Below are 18,959 nucleotides of genomic sequence, written 5' to 3'. Positions count from 1 at the left end.
AACACTTTAAAATTCATTTTCAGTTAAATTTGAACATATGTTACACTGTAAATAGTATTTTGATATTTTACATTTCTAAAATATTAAATAATTTTCTACAACTAGAATTAACACTAGACATATTATATTTACACATACATATATTTTACACTACAATTAGCAACTTATTTAAAATTTAGGAATCCATACCCTGTGGATATCTATTTTTAGTGAAAGTTTGCAACAAAATTGATCGCAATCCCATAAAATAAACCAAAATTCGAGAATCTATACCAACATTGAACTCAAAATTGTCTGATCAATAACCAAAAAGGTTCTTCACACTTTTTTTTTTTTACTCTCGCTCGATTTTCTCGATAAAACCAATCAAATTTCTTTCAACTTCGTATTTATATTAACTAGCAGGGCAAAAGGCATTAACTTTTAATGGAGGCGATTTCCCAGATAATTTTAGAGATGCAGTGGAGGGAGAGGTCTATCTGTCATTCTTATTAACATATTCTATTCTCATCTTCCTTTTCTAGGCTTTTCTATACAATTTGCTCTAAATTTTAGACTGGTGTTACCACCCATAAAATATAGGAAGAATTAATTAGGTTCCAAAATTATTACTTTTGAAGAAAAATGTTTACATAGGCCAAGTGATAAAAAAAAGAAAAGAAAATATGTTTTACCATTTACGTCAATAATAATAATAATAATAATAATAATCCATGATCAAAATTATTGATTATAGTTAGTTTTATAACTTATTAAGACAACAATTAATCAACATTTATTTTAGTTATGTTCACGCTCCATAATTATAACTTTTATTCCATTAATAAATTCGTAACTACACTTATTTAATTAATTATTCGTATTTTCAACATATATAATAATCCTTCAACTTCTTTTAGAAATAATATTTTTAAATTATATTTTGACATTTCTTTTCTTCTTTCTCTATAATAGTAAGGCACTTATAACCACCACAAAAAAATCTGTGGAAAAATATTTCGAAATATTTACAGTGTTCTTTATTTAAGTAAGTCAATTTTTAAAATAATTTATTATTTTGGAAATTCCCCTAAAAAACTTGAAATTATGTTTGAAGATAAAAAGGTACGTACACTTTGGGAAAACACTAATTTAGGAATTTACCAATAAAATAATAAAAATTGATGATTAAAAATTAGAATAACTTGTTGGTTTTCTTATATTTGATGAAAGACCAAATTCTTAATCATTCAAGTTCTTAAAGATTTGTAGCCATCAAGTAGTGGGGCTTATCTCCTCTGGCGAAAAATAATCCATTTTGATTTGCCCTCATCAATTTTTATTTGTTTTTGTTTTTTTCGCTTGTGAAGAAATTCCATCCTGCAACAAAGAAATCAAAATATACTTTATGGAATGTTCATTCTCTCACACTGTTCTCATTTGGCAAATTAGTTGGCGGCAAATAGGACGCAAAAGAGAATAATGTGTTATTCAGACCCCTTTTATCTCAATGAGAATTCCGAGTGAACTCATTGCTTTCATGGCTAAATACAAATAGATAAATAGATCAAAAGCATGAGCTCGCATGCAAAGTTAAATTTAAACAATTCAACACGAGCACGCAGTAAAACAAATTCTTGTATTTACTTTAACGGTAAATGAAAGACCCGGGGATGGTTTTGTAAACCATTGAAAGGAGTAATAACAAAGATAAGCGGATGGTATATAATTTGAATGAGCAAATTTTAAACATTTTATGGTAATCATATTTTAAACAGCGGTGAAACTCAATTCAATTTTGCACAATTGAGTTCCGAAATACATTAACGGCAAGAACTAAATAAAAACGAAAGGAAAAGAAAAAATATTATTTTATCATTGTAATGAAGTCTAAATCTTTTTGCGAATGAAGTTTTCAGCAAAATAAAAAAGAAGGACCTACGTTCGAATTGATGTTTACCATTCATTTCGATTCAGATCCATGGGAGTGGCAGCATAAAGCATCACGACAATAAATTATACAGTAAGGTTTCACATTACTCAAGAAGGAATTAAACAAAGTGCAAAGCCAACATGTGATTCTTTCACTGGAAGAATCTTTTAGGAAGAGAACATCTAAGAACCAGCAGCTGGAGGATCACCGTTTAGGAATTCAGTAATTTAACCATTGAAGGAAACCCAAAGCACATCTGGACCCATAAGGTTTCTCCCAGCAATCGAGCCAACCTAGATTCAGTGAAGTCTGAACAAATCGAGCAACAACCTTAAGGCAAAACATCCACTCTTCTACCGTCAACCATGATCTTTAATATTGCATCTTAAACAATAGGTCACACGTTAGATCAGTTGTTCCTCTTCTATTTCTAAAGATCAATATAAAGAGTTAAGCATGAGCCCCATTTTGTAGTTTTTTTTTTTTTTTATTTAGAGACTCCTTTAATCAAAATACCCAGTGAGGGAACCACCCCAACTGGTGTGAAAGACTTCACAGCAACCCCCAAAAACGTCGGATTCCAAACAGCATTTCGGATTGTCGAAAGCCTTCAGAGGTTATCCATTAAGTTGAATACTGCGAGTTCGAAAACGCCCATCAGCCCAAAAATTATTATTACAGGATCGAACAGAGGAAGGCTTCCGAGTTAGCCAAGTCAGCCCATCTTCTTGTTGCCCGAAATTTCCATATGTACCGGCACACAGCCAAGAAGTTAATCCTTTATTAGAAGCTAGCTCTTCCAGTCTTCTAGAATATTCGAACATCAGTTCAAGAAGTGTGCACGTGTTTAGCTAGGAACAGTTACAAACCACCAGGTTATAAGCTCGCTCATTCGAATACAGCAGAGAATATCCCAAAAAAAACTCGACCTGCATAAAGTGGTTCACTACTCATGCGACATCACTAAGTAATTCCAGACTCAATGTAGATCATAGCGAATTGTAAATTTTATTTTTGCGATTTTACCTACTTTGAACATTCCAATACTAAAATTTCTAGTAATTTAGTAATTACATTTCAACAACCAACATCTGAAACTATCTTTTAATTTTAATTTAAATAATTTTGCAAGAAAGTTACCAAAACTTTGCAAAATATTTATATTATAACCACTTCTCATAATGCTCATTAAAATACCATTTTCTACAAAGTAGAATGGTTAATCAAATGTTAAATGTTAAGCTAGTTTTTCTTTGTGAACATAAAACCCAAGTAGATAACTTACCTGGGTGCAATGTTTCAAGATTTGGGACGGTTAGAATATTGTCTGAATAAGCTCGTACAAATAGCGAGGTCGCCCAAATGTTAAAGGAAAGAATAATCCACTTTTTTCTTGATGTTCATTTCTCTAATGTTAAAATTACTAGAAATAATTTTATTGGAATTTTGCTTCCAAACACTTGAGCTACTTAAAATATAATGATCAAAGTTAGAAGCCTTCTAGTTTCTTAAATAAATTCAGAGAATACAGACTCTGAATGACGTAACTGTATACAATGATAACTTACAACGTTTATTTGAACATTTTTCCGAAAAATTTGAATGAGGTTGCTTCTTGGGAAGGGAGCTGGTTGAATCCCTACAAAATGACCATTATTATGATCCCCTTTTGTGTTCTATTAAGAGCGGATTAAATGTGCAGTAAAAAGCACGATTAAATAAAATTCTACAACTGAATAACTCTTTAATCAGTGGACTGATTACTTTTTCGAAAATGGCTTTAAAGCTTTCTGAAAATTTCATTCACACTTTTAAATACACATTAATTTATCTTTGTACAAAATTGTTTTTAAGGCAGTCTCCAGGGATGGGTTCTACATACTTCTAATATACGGATTTATTAAATATTTGTTAATGATGGCAACAAAAATATGATCCTAATACTGGAATGTAAAAGAATATCTATAAATTAGAAAAGCAGGAAGAGACTTCGAGTGTTCACACCACGGTATATTTTCATGAGTTACACACACGAGTTGGTCGGCCATATCTGCTAAAAATTAAAAGTAACTTTACGAATATGAAAGTGAACTTCACTACGTCAACAAATAGTTAAATTTATATATATATATATATTTTTTTTTACATAAAAAGGAGAACATGCAAATTATGTTATTCACTAAATTTTTTTATTTCTTTAAATGAAGATAACACAAATGTATATAAGTTGATTTGAAAATCTGTTTTATAATAAAAATGTAAATTCTTCTTCTTCTTATTTTTCCCTATTCTTGAAAATTTTCAATGCATTTTAAAATTTTAATAAAAAGTTCAGATATTAACATAAATACGTTTTTATTTACAAAAATGTTATTTTAAAAAAGATTTTTCTTTTTATTAATTTGCATAATACATATATAAATGAAATGAAAAAACATTGCGTTACGACTTTCTTTTTCTTAAAAAAAAAAAAAAGATAAAAAAAAGAGCAACTATGTTGTGATATAATGTGTTACGTTTAAGAAAGCGCTTATGTTCGAAGAGTTTTATATCCTGTTTTATTTTTACCAAATTGGAGTGAAAACAACTTAAATTCTGTCTTTATGATACGATTATATTATTTCATTTATTCCAGCAGAAACGAGGATGGGTTTTGAAACTTTTAAGCACTTTACGACAGACTGTGCCAACATCAATTAATAATTTCAAAACTGATGGATTCTGATAACCTTTCAATTATTTTATTTTTTTTCTGGGAAATATATATACTCTTTATGACAGACTTGCAATCAACGAAACTCAGTAATAATGTGTCTTAAATATTCAAATAAAATGAAGTAAAATAATTCTGATGTGAATACGTATTTAATCTCGTATTTAAGTGAATTCCTCTAAACACACTTTACGTTAATAAATGTTGTCTTGAAACGCTGTATTTTTCCTAAAAAGATGGCTGACTTCATATTAAATATTTTCACAGTAAAAACAAAAAAATAGTACTAGGAAAGGAAAAGTGACGGTAAAGTTCCCATAAAACTAACGAAATTTCCTAAGAAAAGTTTCGAACTTGTGCACGTTCAAATGTATCTCTTTGGCTACAACCTACATAGATACAGAAAACGCGAAAAAGCCTTCTATTAAGTCCCACTTCAGGTGTAGAGTTATTATCATCTTTTTTTTTTACTAACTTCCCTTCCGTTGGTAATTGATAAATTATCTGATAACGCAATAAAAACTCTTTCGAAAATACGGTTAGAACCGTACAATATACCTACAGGTAAGTAATGAAATATACAGCCTATGTTCTTCAAGAGAAATCATGCATGAACATAGTTAGAAGTAAATCGTTGGTAATACGAGTGTTCTGAATAAATTATCCTTATAGAAACCTAAAATATACACTTTTAAGCTCTACAGTCTAAAGCAGCGTTTCCCAACCTTTTTTGGCTCGCGTACCACTTGGTAGTACCACATCATGCTAAATTGTACCACTTCGTAAAAATGATTTTATTTAGTGAAATTTCTTATTCCGAGTGTCTATTATTATTATTATCTTTCTTTGTATAGAGATACAATGTACCTGTTACAAAGAAGTTCAAGTTCATGTTCTCTTTATAAACTTTGTAGTGTAAGATCTTAGTTTTAAAACTTTTTAAAATTAAATTTAATGTTGCTTGGATAGAGCTTACTCATTACAATCAGTCTCTTCAAGCAGATTTTTACATAGTTATCATATAAGTTCTGTCACATGATAATTCTATTAAATTTTCTTTATCTTTTATCGTTAGTAGCTTTTCCTAAATTTTCTTTATAGAAGGGGTTTGAAATCCACTATCATTTGTGTTTTCGGGATTTGGAAAATACTTCATGAAAGACAATTTTAATCCTGTTAAATGTGCTATTATATTTCCTCGTGTATCTTGAGACAGACCAACCATAATACTGTACACATTTAAAACTTTACTGTACTCGTACAATATTATTAATTAAAATAATTTTTATGAATTATAGGATAAAAAAGTATCTATATTTTTATGATTTAATTTTTTTTAATTCTTCATGTACCCATTATTGATTACTTTTCGCGTACCACCAACCAGCAACTCGCGTACCACAGGTTGGGAAACGCTGATCTAAAGTATTCCGCCATATTGGGAAACATCTTCTTTGTAATATATTCATAAAGAAGTCGAGATTAAACATATGTACTTCTGAAGTTTCAAAATATAAATGAACTAAATTCTTCCTTCAAAAGATGCCAAACAAAAACACAAATATAAATTTCATTCTCAACAATTCCATCCAATCTAAAACGTAAATTCTTAATCAAATTATACAGTTTGTAATAAGTTCCATTAAATTGAAATGTTATTTAAAAGGAAAATCTTCCTACATGCCACTCAACTACTCTAAAAACGAATTCTTCCAAAAAAATATCTCAAATAAAAGTTTTAAATGAAATATAAATAAGAAGTTAAGAGGAAATCTCAAAAAAAGTTGTAATTCAGGTTAAGGAATTTCATGTAAACTTGAAATTTGAGCAATCGATTAAATCCTCCATACCACTTCATAGAAAAACTTCGAAGAAAGTGCCATTAATAAATTTCTCCTGGGAAAACGTTTCAAAGAAAAGTTATAGACCTACTTGTATACAGGAATCTTTGGAGCTATTTTCAAGAAAATATCAAAGAAGTTGGAAAATCAGTTCTAAAGAGGTAATTCTGATACAAGAAATTTTGTTTGCTAACTACAGTGGAGTCCCTATGTGGAACAAAATCTTAATGTTAAGTTTCAGTTGTGCTTCGGAAATATTTAGTCGACAGTCACATACAGATACACACCATTTATTTACTAATAACCTCTTTTATTGACTTAGAGGACTTTCTAATTTAGGTGTTTATTAGGTTTATTTTACCTTTCCTTAATAAAGAGGGGTTGGTTAGGATGTATTTTCTTTTATCCAGAAAATTGTATGGATGGAAAAATTCCTGTTATTGGAAGGCTCCCTTTAACAATGAAACCTAACAAATTAAATCTTAATTTTTGCAGCTAATGTACTAACTGCTCTTATGTTTTTATACTATAAAAATAAATACAAACCTCAGTGTAGAAATGTAGTAATTAAAAAAAATATGATTATTACTGAAGGTTTAATACTATCAGATGAATCGTGCCTCTGAATTGCAGCTATATTGTCTCCATCTGAAACACAAAATTAACTTGGTTATTTTGGAATGCATTGCTTCTTTAATGTGATCTAAATTAGCATACTGAAATAATGTTGGAATTTTCATTAAATTATTTTTGCTGCACTTAATTAATAAAATAATGTAAACATAATTTAATGAAATCAAGTAAACTAATTTGATTGACTGTTTATTTATTGCTTATAAAAGACAATGTTAACAGCCAAGTGTATCAACTAAAAATAGTTCATAAAGCTTCTTATATTACAAAGAAATATACAAGTCATTATCTTCAATGCTACTTTGAGGGTTCAATGGAGAGTTTAGGACTTAGCCAACAATAAGTGAAGAAATACTACTCAGGTGAAAAGAAAAGTTTTAGCTAAATGATACGTAAAAAAATTGTGCGAATAAGCTTCTAGCATACATCAAAGTAACAATCAATGGATATTTATTTCTTCAATTAGCAGCAGTCATTATAGAGCAAGGTCATTCTTTTGAAATGACTTTTATAAAAGTCACAAATAAAAGAGTATATTTCCAATATAAAATGGTTTTTTTTAGAACATAACAACACTCAGCTTATTGTGTTGCACACTAAAATCACTGAGTAAGATTTGGATAGAAATTATCTTGGACCTTCCACAGTTCGATCCACACCGGTCTGATAAGTACAAATTTTGTTTGTTTTGTAATGACAGTCGAAGATCTGCTGTGTAGGAGTCGTTTTCGTGGTATAAGTAAAGATCTGATATTTGCTTATCGTTCAGCTTAATTCACCATTTTTACTTTCTTTTACACAACTAAATAAGAGTAGGAATGTAATCGTGCTGATTTTCGATTCATTTATCTTTTATTGGATTACCCTAGCGACTAAGAAGCTATGAGAGGGTGAATTGCTTACCTAAATAGGATAATAGCTTGCAACGACAACGTTGCAAAGCTTTTAAAGTTATTTCAACCCTACAGTCAATGAGGGGGAATTCTCAAAAATATCAAGCAAAGCATTGGGAAGAACTTTTTACAGCAACCTTTCTACCTAAAAACCCTTCCTTTGAAAAGGTAGCGAAAGCTAATTGCCCGCACCGTATTGGCGAAGCACACTTATTTTCTTATTGTGAAGGAGGTGTTATAGATCGGTAGGTTACTCTATCGAACTGATAGGTTACTCCATCTTGGATCTGTTGGTGAAATTTTAGGCTTGGGGCAAGTAGAATGCTTTACATCGCCAGCATGACCAGAGATTTTCAATTCCATACAGCGTGTAGCTACTTTTTATTTAATTGGTAAAATGTACGAGATTACGTCCCTGTTTATGTCACCTAGTTTGGTAGTTGGACGTTCAGCCAGGCCTGAAAATGTTCAATTACTTTCACTAATAATTGTTCAATCATTTAAGTCTTTTTATAAAATTAAAGTTTTATTAAAAGCAACGCAATATAGTATAGTCTTTTTAAAGACTTTAATCTGTTTCTTCTTGTATAGAAGTCAGCAATTCAAGTGGTGCCACATTGTGCAATTGAAAGTCTTTTAACTTTGTGATAGTTGGTTGAAACAGTGCCAAAGGATTAACCATTGAGAAATTGTATTGTCTCAAGCTTGTTAGCTGATAACTTTTTGTTTTCTACACATGTCTTTGTCTATTATCTATAGAGATCATCTTCACTTTTCCATTAAAATAATGCTTTTGTTTTCATGTGTACAAAAGCTGTTTTTCAATTTGTAACAAAACTTGATTATTTCTTTGCGTATTTAATATAATCATCTATTTACATTTAACTCATTTTTGTTTGATAATTATGCGTTCTCTCTTTAATTCTATCTCTTCAAAGGGTTAATTCAAAACGCTTTTCTCTCATCCATAACCTCTATAAGTTTCAGGTTATAGGGAGTTCAACGTACCGCAGGGGTGAACTTATCAACCATTATACTTAACTAGCACACTGACTCTCAGTTCTGTTGAATACAAACAGATCCGGCCAAACTCAAGTTGCTGGTGTTCTTGCCATTCCTATGGTCGAGAAGAAGAAGGCGCTTTAAGATTACTGTAACAGATTTAATCAAAATTCCCACTTTCTTGTCCTTCCTTTCAACTTTACTTTGCTCTTTAAAGCAAACAGTTCCTTCAGAACATCTAGGTTATGCTTGTTTACTAAAGTATCAAACATCAATTTATCTTTCTTAACCCAATTCACAGAATTCGTGAATATTTTGAGGATGCTCTATTTTTTATAAAACTTATCAATGGTTAAAAATATCTTTTTAGCAACAATAATTAAATCTGGTATGAACATTCACATTACTTTTCTGCCCACAATAAACTAAGTATATTCAATTTTCAGAGGAAGAAAAAATTTCTAAAATCTACAAAACTTTATTATTCAGTGTAATGGCATTTTTGGCCATTTTTTCCCTTCTGGAATTTTCGTTAAATATTTTATGCATACATTCGTTACACATTTTTTATTAATTTTTTATACATAATAATTTCATAAATCATGTTGGAAGAACAATATTAAAGGAATGCCTAACCAACTCGCTTGTAATTGATTTTATTTTTTGGGAAAAATGATTCTAATATAAACGTAGAAATACTTGAACAATAACAAGAAAATTGTAAGAGCTGTTCGTTGAGTGAAACTCAAAAAATGTAGTAGAACAGTATTTTCAAAAAAAAAAAACAACAAGTCATACTCCCAAATTTAGCCCAATATTTACGTAATTTGAAGATGGCACCCCATTTTAAAGAAAATTATGTGCAGGTCTTTCACGCAGTCTAATAACTAAATACTTCTAAAATAAAATTAATTGCCCAATTAAGGGACATCCAATCAATACTTTATTAAGCTAAATATTAAGGGACCTATCTTCATTCAACCCTAATCAAATATGCACTATTTGTAATTGGGATGTAGATGAAGTTCTATTTAATATTCTAATTGATTATCCTCTCCATGAGCCATTTATAAGAAATTTTATATTAATAAAAGGTTATATTTTCAGAAAAGTTAGTAAATAATGGCCTAGATATTCAAGAAAAATTGGTGCTTTTTTTACCAATAATTTAAGAATGTAATGAGACAACTTATTATTGATAAATGATTTATCATAAAATAACCCTGAAATCTAGGTAAATATTTTATTAAGTAGATATAATGTATGTGCATAATTCACGCTCCAGATAAGAGGGGACTCATTTTTATCTTTTTACTTTTACTAACTGTATTAGCTTATAGCATCGTTCTTCCAATTGTGTCAAAAGTTCAATATTGAATTTCACCAAAAATGTTCAATATGAGAACAAAAAAAAGTAGTTTTGTATTTTTGTGGTTCAAAAAATCGCTGACAGTTGAAATTAAATGGTTTAGGTGCCATTATTGGTACAAGACAATTCTTAGCAAAGAATTGGACTATTAAATTTTGAATCCGTACGTTGTTTTTTTTTCGGCGCATCGACTACCTTGGTCATTAGCGCCCAAAAAAAAAAGTATATTAATATCATTATAAATGATACAAACACAAGTTTTACTTGTACGAAAAAAAAAACCTTCTTAAAAGATGCAACCACACGAATAACCTACCAGTAGAAACAAACACATGGACAGAATCTGGTTCAGTATTAGAAGCTCTACACGTGTAGTTGCCTGAATGATGTGATGTAGCTTCTGTAACAACTAATCTTGAATGTGTTTTCTCTCCGCCGGGTTCTGTTATAACCTGTACTCGGCTGTTCTCATCAGATTCCTCGTAGTTGATCATTTTATCATTATGGTACCACATCACGTATTGAGGTGGTATTGGACTCTGTAACAAATAATGGTAGTTTATTAGTGAAGCCATTATTATAACAAACTTAACATTTATGGGATTGTTTTAAATCTTCAACTAACTATTCATAATTTACAATTAATTAAAATGAACTAAATTATAACTTTTTTGGGGAGAGAGAGGAGCTCATCGAATGCAGGGTCTAATTACTAATTTAGAAACTCAAAAAATTGCAATTAGAGAATGACGTTAGTGTGTTCACATAACATTTTATAGGTCTTTGGTGACCGTAGCCATTTTCAGTGCACCTAAACCGTGTCTTCTCTTGTTAGACCTTCACTTATCCACTTCTGAGTTGTAAGAGACTCCTCAGAAGAGAAAATCTAAAGGCTGGACTTGAATCTGGGACCTCCACATCGTAGTGCACTGCATCTAGCTAATCTCTTTCTTTCCCTATTCTCTTATCATTATTATTTTTTTTTATGATTCAAGGCGCGTCAGCATCTGAGGTTATTGGCGCCCAGAACTTTTTTCCATGCACTGCTGGCGTGTGGACAGTGGTTCTCCCGTTACAGACAACACTGTCATCATCGGACAGACAGCTGTAAGATGCTCCTAGAAAGAAAAAAAAATCTGAGGGTCAGCAGCAGGATTCGAACCCGGATCCTCCGCGTGGGAATCCAATACTTTAACCACATAGCTAATCCCTTTCCTTGCACACATTATTTTCATTAGTTGTGCATTAAAATATTCTCCACATTTGAGGTGATGTTTCAAAAAGCGTCTTCAAGAAAGTATTTAAATATTTCTTGCATTCTGGCTGCGCCCAAAATCATCAAATATTTGTACCTCCATTGTTAGTCTTCCCTGTCGGGCTTACTAACGGTTGCTATTGGAGTGGCGCCGTTATTGTAAATCAAGGAACCCATGCAGTTCCATGCAAGTCGGCATGTTCCAAGGCCGTAGAGTTCCATCGGTTCTAGTGCCAGATCCTCTGGTGAACTTATATTCATCGTCATTTGGGTTGAAGAAGAAGTTTATTTATGGTGGCTTTTATGATCCCATCAAGCAATAGGAGGTTATATTCTACTGTGGGTTACACTGTAATTATTGTTTCAAGTAAATCCTTAACAGCATTATTGTCTTTTTAAGTAAAATATCTTTCCTAGATAAATAATTTCCTAGATATTTCCAGAAAAAGAGAGTTTGGGAATAATTGAAAATAAATAAAGTATAAAACATCTTGAAATTGCAAATTTTATTAATACCCCCCCCCCCTTCCTTACCAAATTATTTTCCATAAATAATTGTTATAGCAAACAGAATATATATAATTATAATTTCAAATATCTCTTTAATTGATGAACGAGAACTTGACGTTAGAGAAAAGTTATAAGTCAAACTTTGGGTCTGAAGCTTCCTAATTGGCTACATCTCCTTGGTTGGGCGGTCAGCTGTTGTTCAGCACTATGACCACAAGTTTTCCTTTTGCATTATTCATGTTTGAAGTGGAAACGCACGGTGAACTAGAGAACTTTTTGTTACTAACTCTCAGAAAGATTACTTTACCACTCCTGTATTTTTATTTTGGAATTTCACTTCAAATTTAATATATATATTTTTTTAATTATACATATAGGGTGAAGGGACCAGTAATTGACTGGGCACCAGTAATTGACATACCAGAAATAAACTGGTATTATAAGGGATATGTGCCGTTTTTAGTGGTGATTCTTTCAATTTCGTTATTGAGAAGCCTTTGGGCAGCCGTTCCAGAAAAATATTAATTATTGGAAGGTTCCTTGGTATCTGTGGAAGGTTATTTGTGTAAAAAGTTCAAAATCAAGGAAAAAACAAGCCGTTGCTAAGGAGGATTGATAAGAAAATAATTTTCCTTTTTTCTTATTTTTCGTTTATTTGTTCATATATTCGTGAGGTTATCAATGTTCTGTTATAATTAGTATTACTTGTAGCTTTCATTTATGTAGTTTTTGTTTTAATTATAAGAAGCATTGAGGATTAAAATGGGGCTGTCAATCACTGGTCCTTGAAACGGCAATCTGCCCAGTAATTGACATGTATGTCAATTACTAGTCCTACAGCTTTTTTGTTTGAGACCAGTGATTGACTTCCAGGGAAAATGATAAGATAGGTTGATAAATTTTATTATAATTAAAAATTCAATACATTGTAAAATAAAATCATTGATAAAAATCGGCAACATAAAATAAATAGTAAAACTTCCAACAAAATATGTTTAAATTAATGAATTAGCAAATGTACGCCTTATTTCAAGAGGGCATGCAGAATGATTATTCTGTACAGAACAACAATGTATGAACAAGAAACTGGAATAGTCGAGATCGCCGAACAGTTTCACGAGGCCAACGTGACTGATAAAAACGACGCCCACTTATCGGAGTTTGAAAATCTCTCATTCTCCCTCAGTTTTGGGTCCTTGCCACATGCCAAAGAAGAAAGGGAGGAAATGGCTGAACCATAGAATTCCATCAAATAAAACGGCCAGGGGAAAAATGAAGCTCCCTCAAGAGAAGTACCAGGTGCGAAATTAAACATAAGTGGAGAAGTTGGTGACTTAGTGATGTTACACATTTCTTACTTTTTAATCTAGTTTTTTTTTCATTGATGTTTCATTTATTTATTACTGTTGTAAGTGCGAATGCTTACAACCTGAGGCGGGACGCAATGAACGTGCACAGTGTATTTATACATGAGCCCAAGAGGTAACTCAGTAATAATAAACAACCAAATACTGTTTAGATGCAGAAAATAAGAATGAATTACATTCAGATAGTTTGGTTTCGAAGCAAATGACACTGGCAGCACAGATTGTGGAAAATATTAGTGAAGCGCTCCAAAAGAAGGGAAGCGTAGGAGAAATTTTGTTCACTAGAAAGTACCAACAACTCGAACCCAAGGACGCGTAGATGCCATCAGTAGCAACGTTATAGGCGGAATGGATAAAACAAGGATGTGACCACATAGTCTAATCCAGTGGTGGGCAAACTTTTTTAATGGGGGGCCACAAAGTTTAAGAAATTCTAGAGGAGGGCCAGAATTATAGAAAAAATGCATTTTGTGTTCAAGCTTTTAATCATAATATTATAAAAACATTACAGCATTACACACTTGTGTAACTACGCGGCTAGTTTAGCTTCAACTTTAGGTTATGCATCTATTATTCTACTAAGTAGAATCTACTTTATACTTCTCGACCGTCAAAACGTAATTATAGCGGGCCATATACTATCCATGTCGATGGACCCTCGGCGGCCCATATTAAATACTTTCGCGGGCCGTACTTTGCCCATCACTGGTCTAATCGGAAGTAGAGAGTTTGGTAAAGTGAGAACCAAAAAAAAAATTCCCAAAAAGAGGTTTAGGTAACAAAATATTTAGCGGAAACTTGAAAGGATAAGAGAGCGGAAGAGTTGAGAGAAAGAGATAAAAGCGAGCCGACAGACATTGTGTACGATCTAACAAGTATGTTAGCTAATATCTCCGTGGTACTATTGAAAGCAAGGGCTGTTATTCAAATTACCTGTCTTGGCTTGGGGACTTAATTAAAACTGTCCAGTAGGACAGTTGTGTAAGGGTTGGTCGTCAAAAACTGTATAAAATAGCGTAATGTTGAAAAATATTAGATTATTTAGGTTTGCCTATTTAAAAACTGATTGTAATTAATTATGAATAAGACCGATTTTTGTTATAAACCCAATTGAAAAAGTGATTTAGGTGATTTAAGTGATTTATTTAGATTTAAAAGTGATTTTGAATGCATATCTTATGTCGTTTCATGATTATATTTGTATGTCAATTACTGGTCCCACCCCATGTCAAACACTGGTTCCACCGAAAATTCGGTATGTCAATTACTGGGTCATTGACATACTTCCAAAAAAAATCATTTTTGGTTGACATAAAGATCGAATTTACTGCTTTTAAAATATTAATAAAATAAAATACATCCTACTGGAGCAGTACAATTTTACAACCTACACCTGGAGCCAAAATAACGGAAGTTATTCTCCCTTAAACTCGAATTTTTTCTTAAGCAGTCAATTACTGGTCCCTTCACCCTAAATATATCTCAAATACAGGAAATCGTAGGAAGCTTAAACTTAAAATTTTAATTAGTACCCTCAAGACACTCTCTGAACATATCGATTCCTGTACCTATCGATTACTGAACATATGGATTACAGTCTCGTATCGATTAAAAACTTTTAATCGGAAAAACACTTAGTGAATATACTCATGTTCAAATGCTATCTTATCGTCATTAAAGGGTATCAATTTCAATGGCCACTTAAGACACTTTTAAAAACAATAATTCTTTTTAATAACTTCTGAAGGATTCCTGTCGAAAGGTTTTTTTTTTTTTTTTTTTTTTTTTTTTGTACACCTGCGAGGCCCATTACAAAATTAGGACGACCTAAATAATGATAAATGGTTGAAGTAATCTGTAAAATAATATAGATAAAATTTAAGAGTTCTTGGGGATATTTCACTAAAGAAATCAATTGATTTACTTATTATGGTACTTTTCCGTTAGCCGGGCGCAAATGTCGCCAATTGTGAACCAAACGCGAGCCAAGTTAAGGGGAAAAAGTCGAAAACGTTCAACTATAAACAAATATTAATTAATAGTAAGCAAAACAAGTTCAACTATAAACAAATATTAATGAATTGTAAAGAAAACAGTTTTACCAAATACTGTTTTTCGCTTGCGCCCGGCTAACGGAAAAGTACCCTTATTAATTTTTGCATAAATTAACTTTTTTATTAAAACTTCATTTCTAAAATACAGTAGTATTTATTCTTATGAATATTTTTGAATTTTTACTTGTTAACAAATTTTCACTAAGTTATTGGACAGTAACCTTTTCTAGTTTCTTTATTAAATGAACTATAAATAATCCAAAAAATGTGAAATCAAGCATTTATTTAAAGATAAAAATATTGACAACTGCCTTCACTTACGTTTTATTTTCTCAGAAAAGAAAATATTAAATTCCACATTAAATACCCAGCCAAACTGAAGTAAAATAAACTGACAGATTCTCTACCAAAAATGAAAAGTCTGTAAGTTACGATAAGTAGAGGGGTCTTAACCCTCTTCTGTCTTAATACTCTTCTTTAATGTCAAGTGCCGCCTTCTGTCCAAACGTTCACTTTAATAATAATAATAATATTCTCATTAAAGTCAGAACTTAATGTTATGCGTTTAAAAGGAATGGGAACATAAACTTTTTTTTACGCATTTGTTATGCAAAAAATATAAATCTGGAATAAGTAAACATGAATCTCTCTTACAATTTACATAAATAAATTTAAACTTAAAAAGACTTAAGAACACTTATATAACTTTAATTTGAACGAAAATGTTGTTAATACTATAACGTATAATACTCCTTAACTATTGTACTTCTAAAGACGATATTTTACTTAGTTCTACCAACAGATAGGTACTTTAATTGAACAAATTTCCAAAGCATTCTAAACGATAGGAAGGAAGATACAGCACCTCAAAATTTGGGTGTAATGTAATCTGACTAAATTACAACGTCTAATATCTCCTTAACTATTGTAGTTATAAAGACGATATTTTACTTAGTTCTAGCAATAGATAGGTTATTTAATTGAACAAATTTCCAAAGCAAACTAAACGATAGGAAGGAAGATACAGCACCTCAAAAATTGGGTGTAATGTAATCTGACTAAATTACAACGTCTAATATCTCCTTAACTATTGTAGTTCTAAAGACGATATTTTACTTAGTTCTACCAACAGATAGGTTATTTAATTGAACAAATTTCCAAAGCATTCTAAACGATAGGAAGGAAGATACAGCACCTCAAAAATTGGGTGTAATGTAATCTGACTAAATTACAACGTCTAATATCTCCTTAACTATTGTAGTTATAAAGACGATATTTTACTTAGTTCTAGCAATAGATAGGTTATTTAATTGAACAAATTTCCAAAGCAAACTAAACGATAGGAAGGAAGATACAGCACCTCAAAAATTGGGTGTAATGTAATCTGACTAAATTACAACGTCTAATATCTCCTTAACTATTGTAGTTCTAAAGACGATATTTTACTTAGTTCTACCAACAGATAGGTTATTTAATTGAACAAATTTCCAAAGCATTCTAAACGATAGGAAGGAAGATACAGCACCTCAAAAGTTGGGTGTAATGTAATCTGACTAAATTACAACGTCTTTCTTCTTGACTATTGTAGTTCATAAGCGTGACTAAACGCTTTGTTCTTAATTTTTTTAAAGACTTGTTTCATTTCTCTCTTTCTTTTGCTTTTTTTATTAGATCTAGTTTCCCGTTTTTCAGCACATCCAAGTAAAAAATTCTGTGTGCAATCTATTTTTACATTTTTTTGTTTTGTTTTTCTCTCTAACTGTTGAGCGTGTTTTCAGTAAGTAAAGCTGTAATATTGTAGTTTCACCTTTTGTTAGGCAAAAAAAGAGAGTTATATTCAACATGTGCCAACCACTCTATTTGGTTGAAGAACAAATGGAAAATTGTGAGCTACAATAACAAACACACACACATACACACACACACACACACACACACACACACACTGACAAAAAAAAAGTTGGGAAATAGTTCGAGGAAAACAAAAAACAGGAAAAAAAAACGAAGATAAAGTGGAATAGGAAAAGTGTTTACTGGTAAAAAAAAAGGAGGTGTTATTATGATGTCATTCTTCTATCACCTACAGCATCCAAACTGACATAACCGGAATCATGCATCTTTTATTTGTTTTTCCAAGTTTAATGCAGTTGCCATTTTTTTTTTTGTTTTACTCACACTAGAATGATAGTAATACCCTAACTATACAGAAATTTCTGACTGAATTTTTTTTAATAATATTACTTATAATATTTAATCTGTTAATAATTTATTTTGAGTAATTACTTTATTTTCTAAATACTAACTTGAGGAAATATTTAAGTTAAAGATAAGAATAAGTAGGGCAAAAAATAATGGTAACGTTGTGGCCTAATTCTTTTGTCCCCGTCTGATAAGAGTTCCTCAAATTTCTCAAGAATATGTAAAGGGCAAGAATTTCTAAGAAAGCGGTCGGAAAGATAGTTACGGAAATTGGAGTTATGCTGTCCGGAATAAAATCATATTGTGAAACAGTTATGCTGTATGAAATGTTATTAATATTCAGTCTGTTTAACCTTCAAATTTATTAAGTGTTAACATATAATATATGAAATAACTCTTCTAATAATATTAGAGTTATAATAATTTAATTATTATTATATTATAAATCATGGGAGAATTATTTATGGAATCCCAAGAAACTTATCAATACAAATTCAAAGAAATCTTTTTTGACACAAACTTATTTAATGTTGTTTATAATAAATAATAAGCTGAGAAAGATAATGAATTCCATTCTTTTACAAATAATGTAAATAAACAATGTAACTACATACTCGTATTTTTGTTGACATTTAATTTATATCGGCTCTACAAATTAAATGTATACAACAAATAACTATAAAATAAACTAGATGAAATGAAGCCATTGGCGTTAAAACCTTCTAAGAAGTGATGAAGAAGCGTTAAGTAATTAATGATAGACCAGATATTAAAAGATTGGGGAGTAAAGATGGGATATCGAGGAAACTAATAATCTTAGATTATTTACTTCAGGTAAGAAGTAATTCTCTGGTCACTCAGAATGGTTTATTTTAAATAAAATAAGTAAAAACAAAAATTATAGAAATTTCTCGTTTTTTTTTTTTTAAAGGTAATTTAAATTTGTATTATGTCCGGAATACACTTGTTCAAAGATTAATGGCTGCAACTGGTTTTGAATTTAAATAAATTAGGCTATTGGCTCACGTCCCAATCTTGATGAAAATAATTCCGCTCTCTTTATTCAATTCATTTATTTTAAGCATAATTTTATTTTATTATAAAAACGTATTGTAATTACGGATGATTTCTATTTTTGAATTTTACTCAGCAAAAGTGGTCTCTTTGTGAATGAAGGAACTTTTTTCTTTTAGCTATGGTTACTGTCTCAA

At 30.9% G+C, this 18,959-nt stretch overlaps 1 protein-coding gene across 8 annotated transcripts in view; it reads right to left on the bottom strand.

Annotated features, from left to right (window-relative positions):
• Positions 1–289: 289 nt before the first annotated feature.
• Positions 290–18,959, bottom strand: part of LOC141447096 (obscurin-like) — a 676,918-nt gene continuing 658,248 nt past the window's right edge. For all 8 annotated transcript variants that reach the window (XM_074114296.1, XM_074114295.1, XM_074114299.1 and 5 more), the window contains 3 exons: positions 10,680–10,902; positions 7,013–7,114; positions 290–1,359 (listed from right to left, as the gene is read on the bottom strand). In XM_074114296.1, coding sequence (XP_073970397.1) covers positions 7,014–7,114; positions 10,680–10,902 — 324 coding nt within the window. In that variant the 3' untranslated portion in view covers positions 290–1,359; position 7,013. The remainder of the gene's footprint in view (positions 1,360–7,012; positions 7,115–10,679; positions 10,903–18,959) is intronic.

Source organism: Rhodnius prolixus, unplaced genomic scaffold, assembly GCF_049639745.1.
Source record: "Rhodnius prolixus isolate KJV_2025 unplaced genomic scaffold, Rpr scaffold_7, whole genome shotgun sequence".
NCBI classification, from domain to species: domain Eukaryota; kingdom Metazoa; phylum Arthropoda; class Insecta; order Hemiptera; family Reduviidae; genus Rhodnius; species Rhodnius prolixus.
The sequence above is the reverse complement of the archived record's forward strand: the minus strand, read 5'-3'. Positions and strand labels throughout refer to the sequence as shown.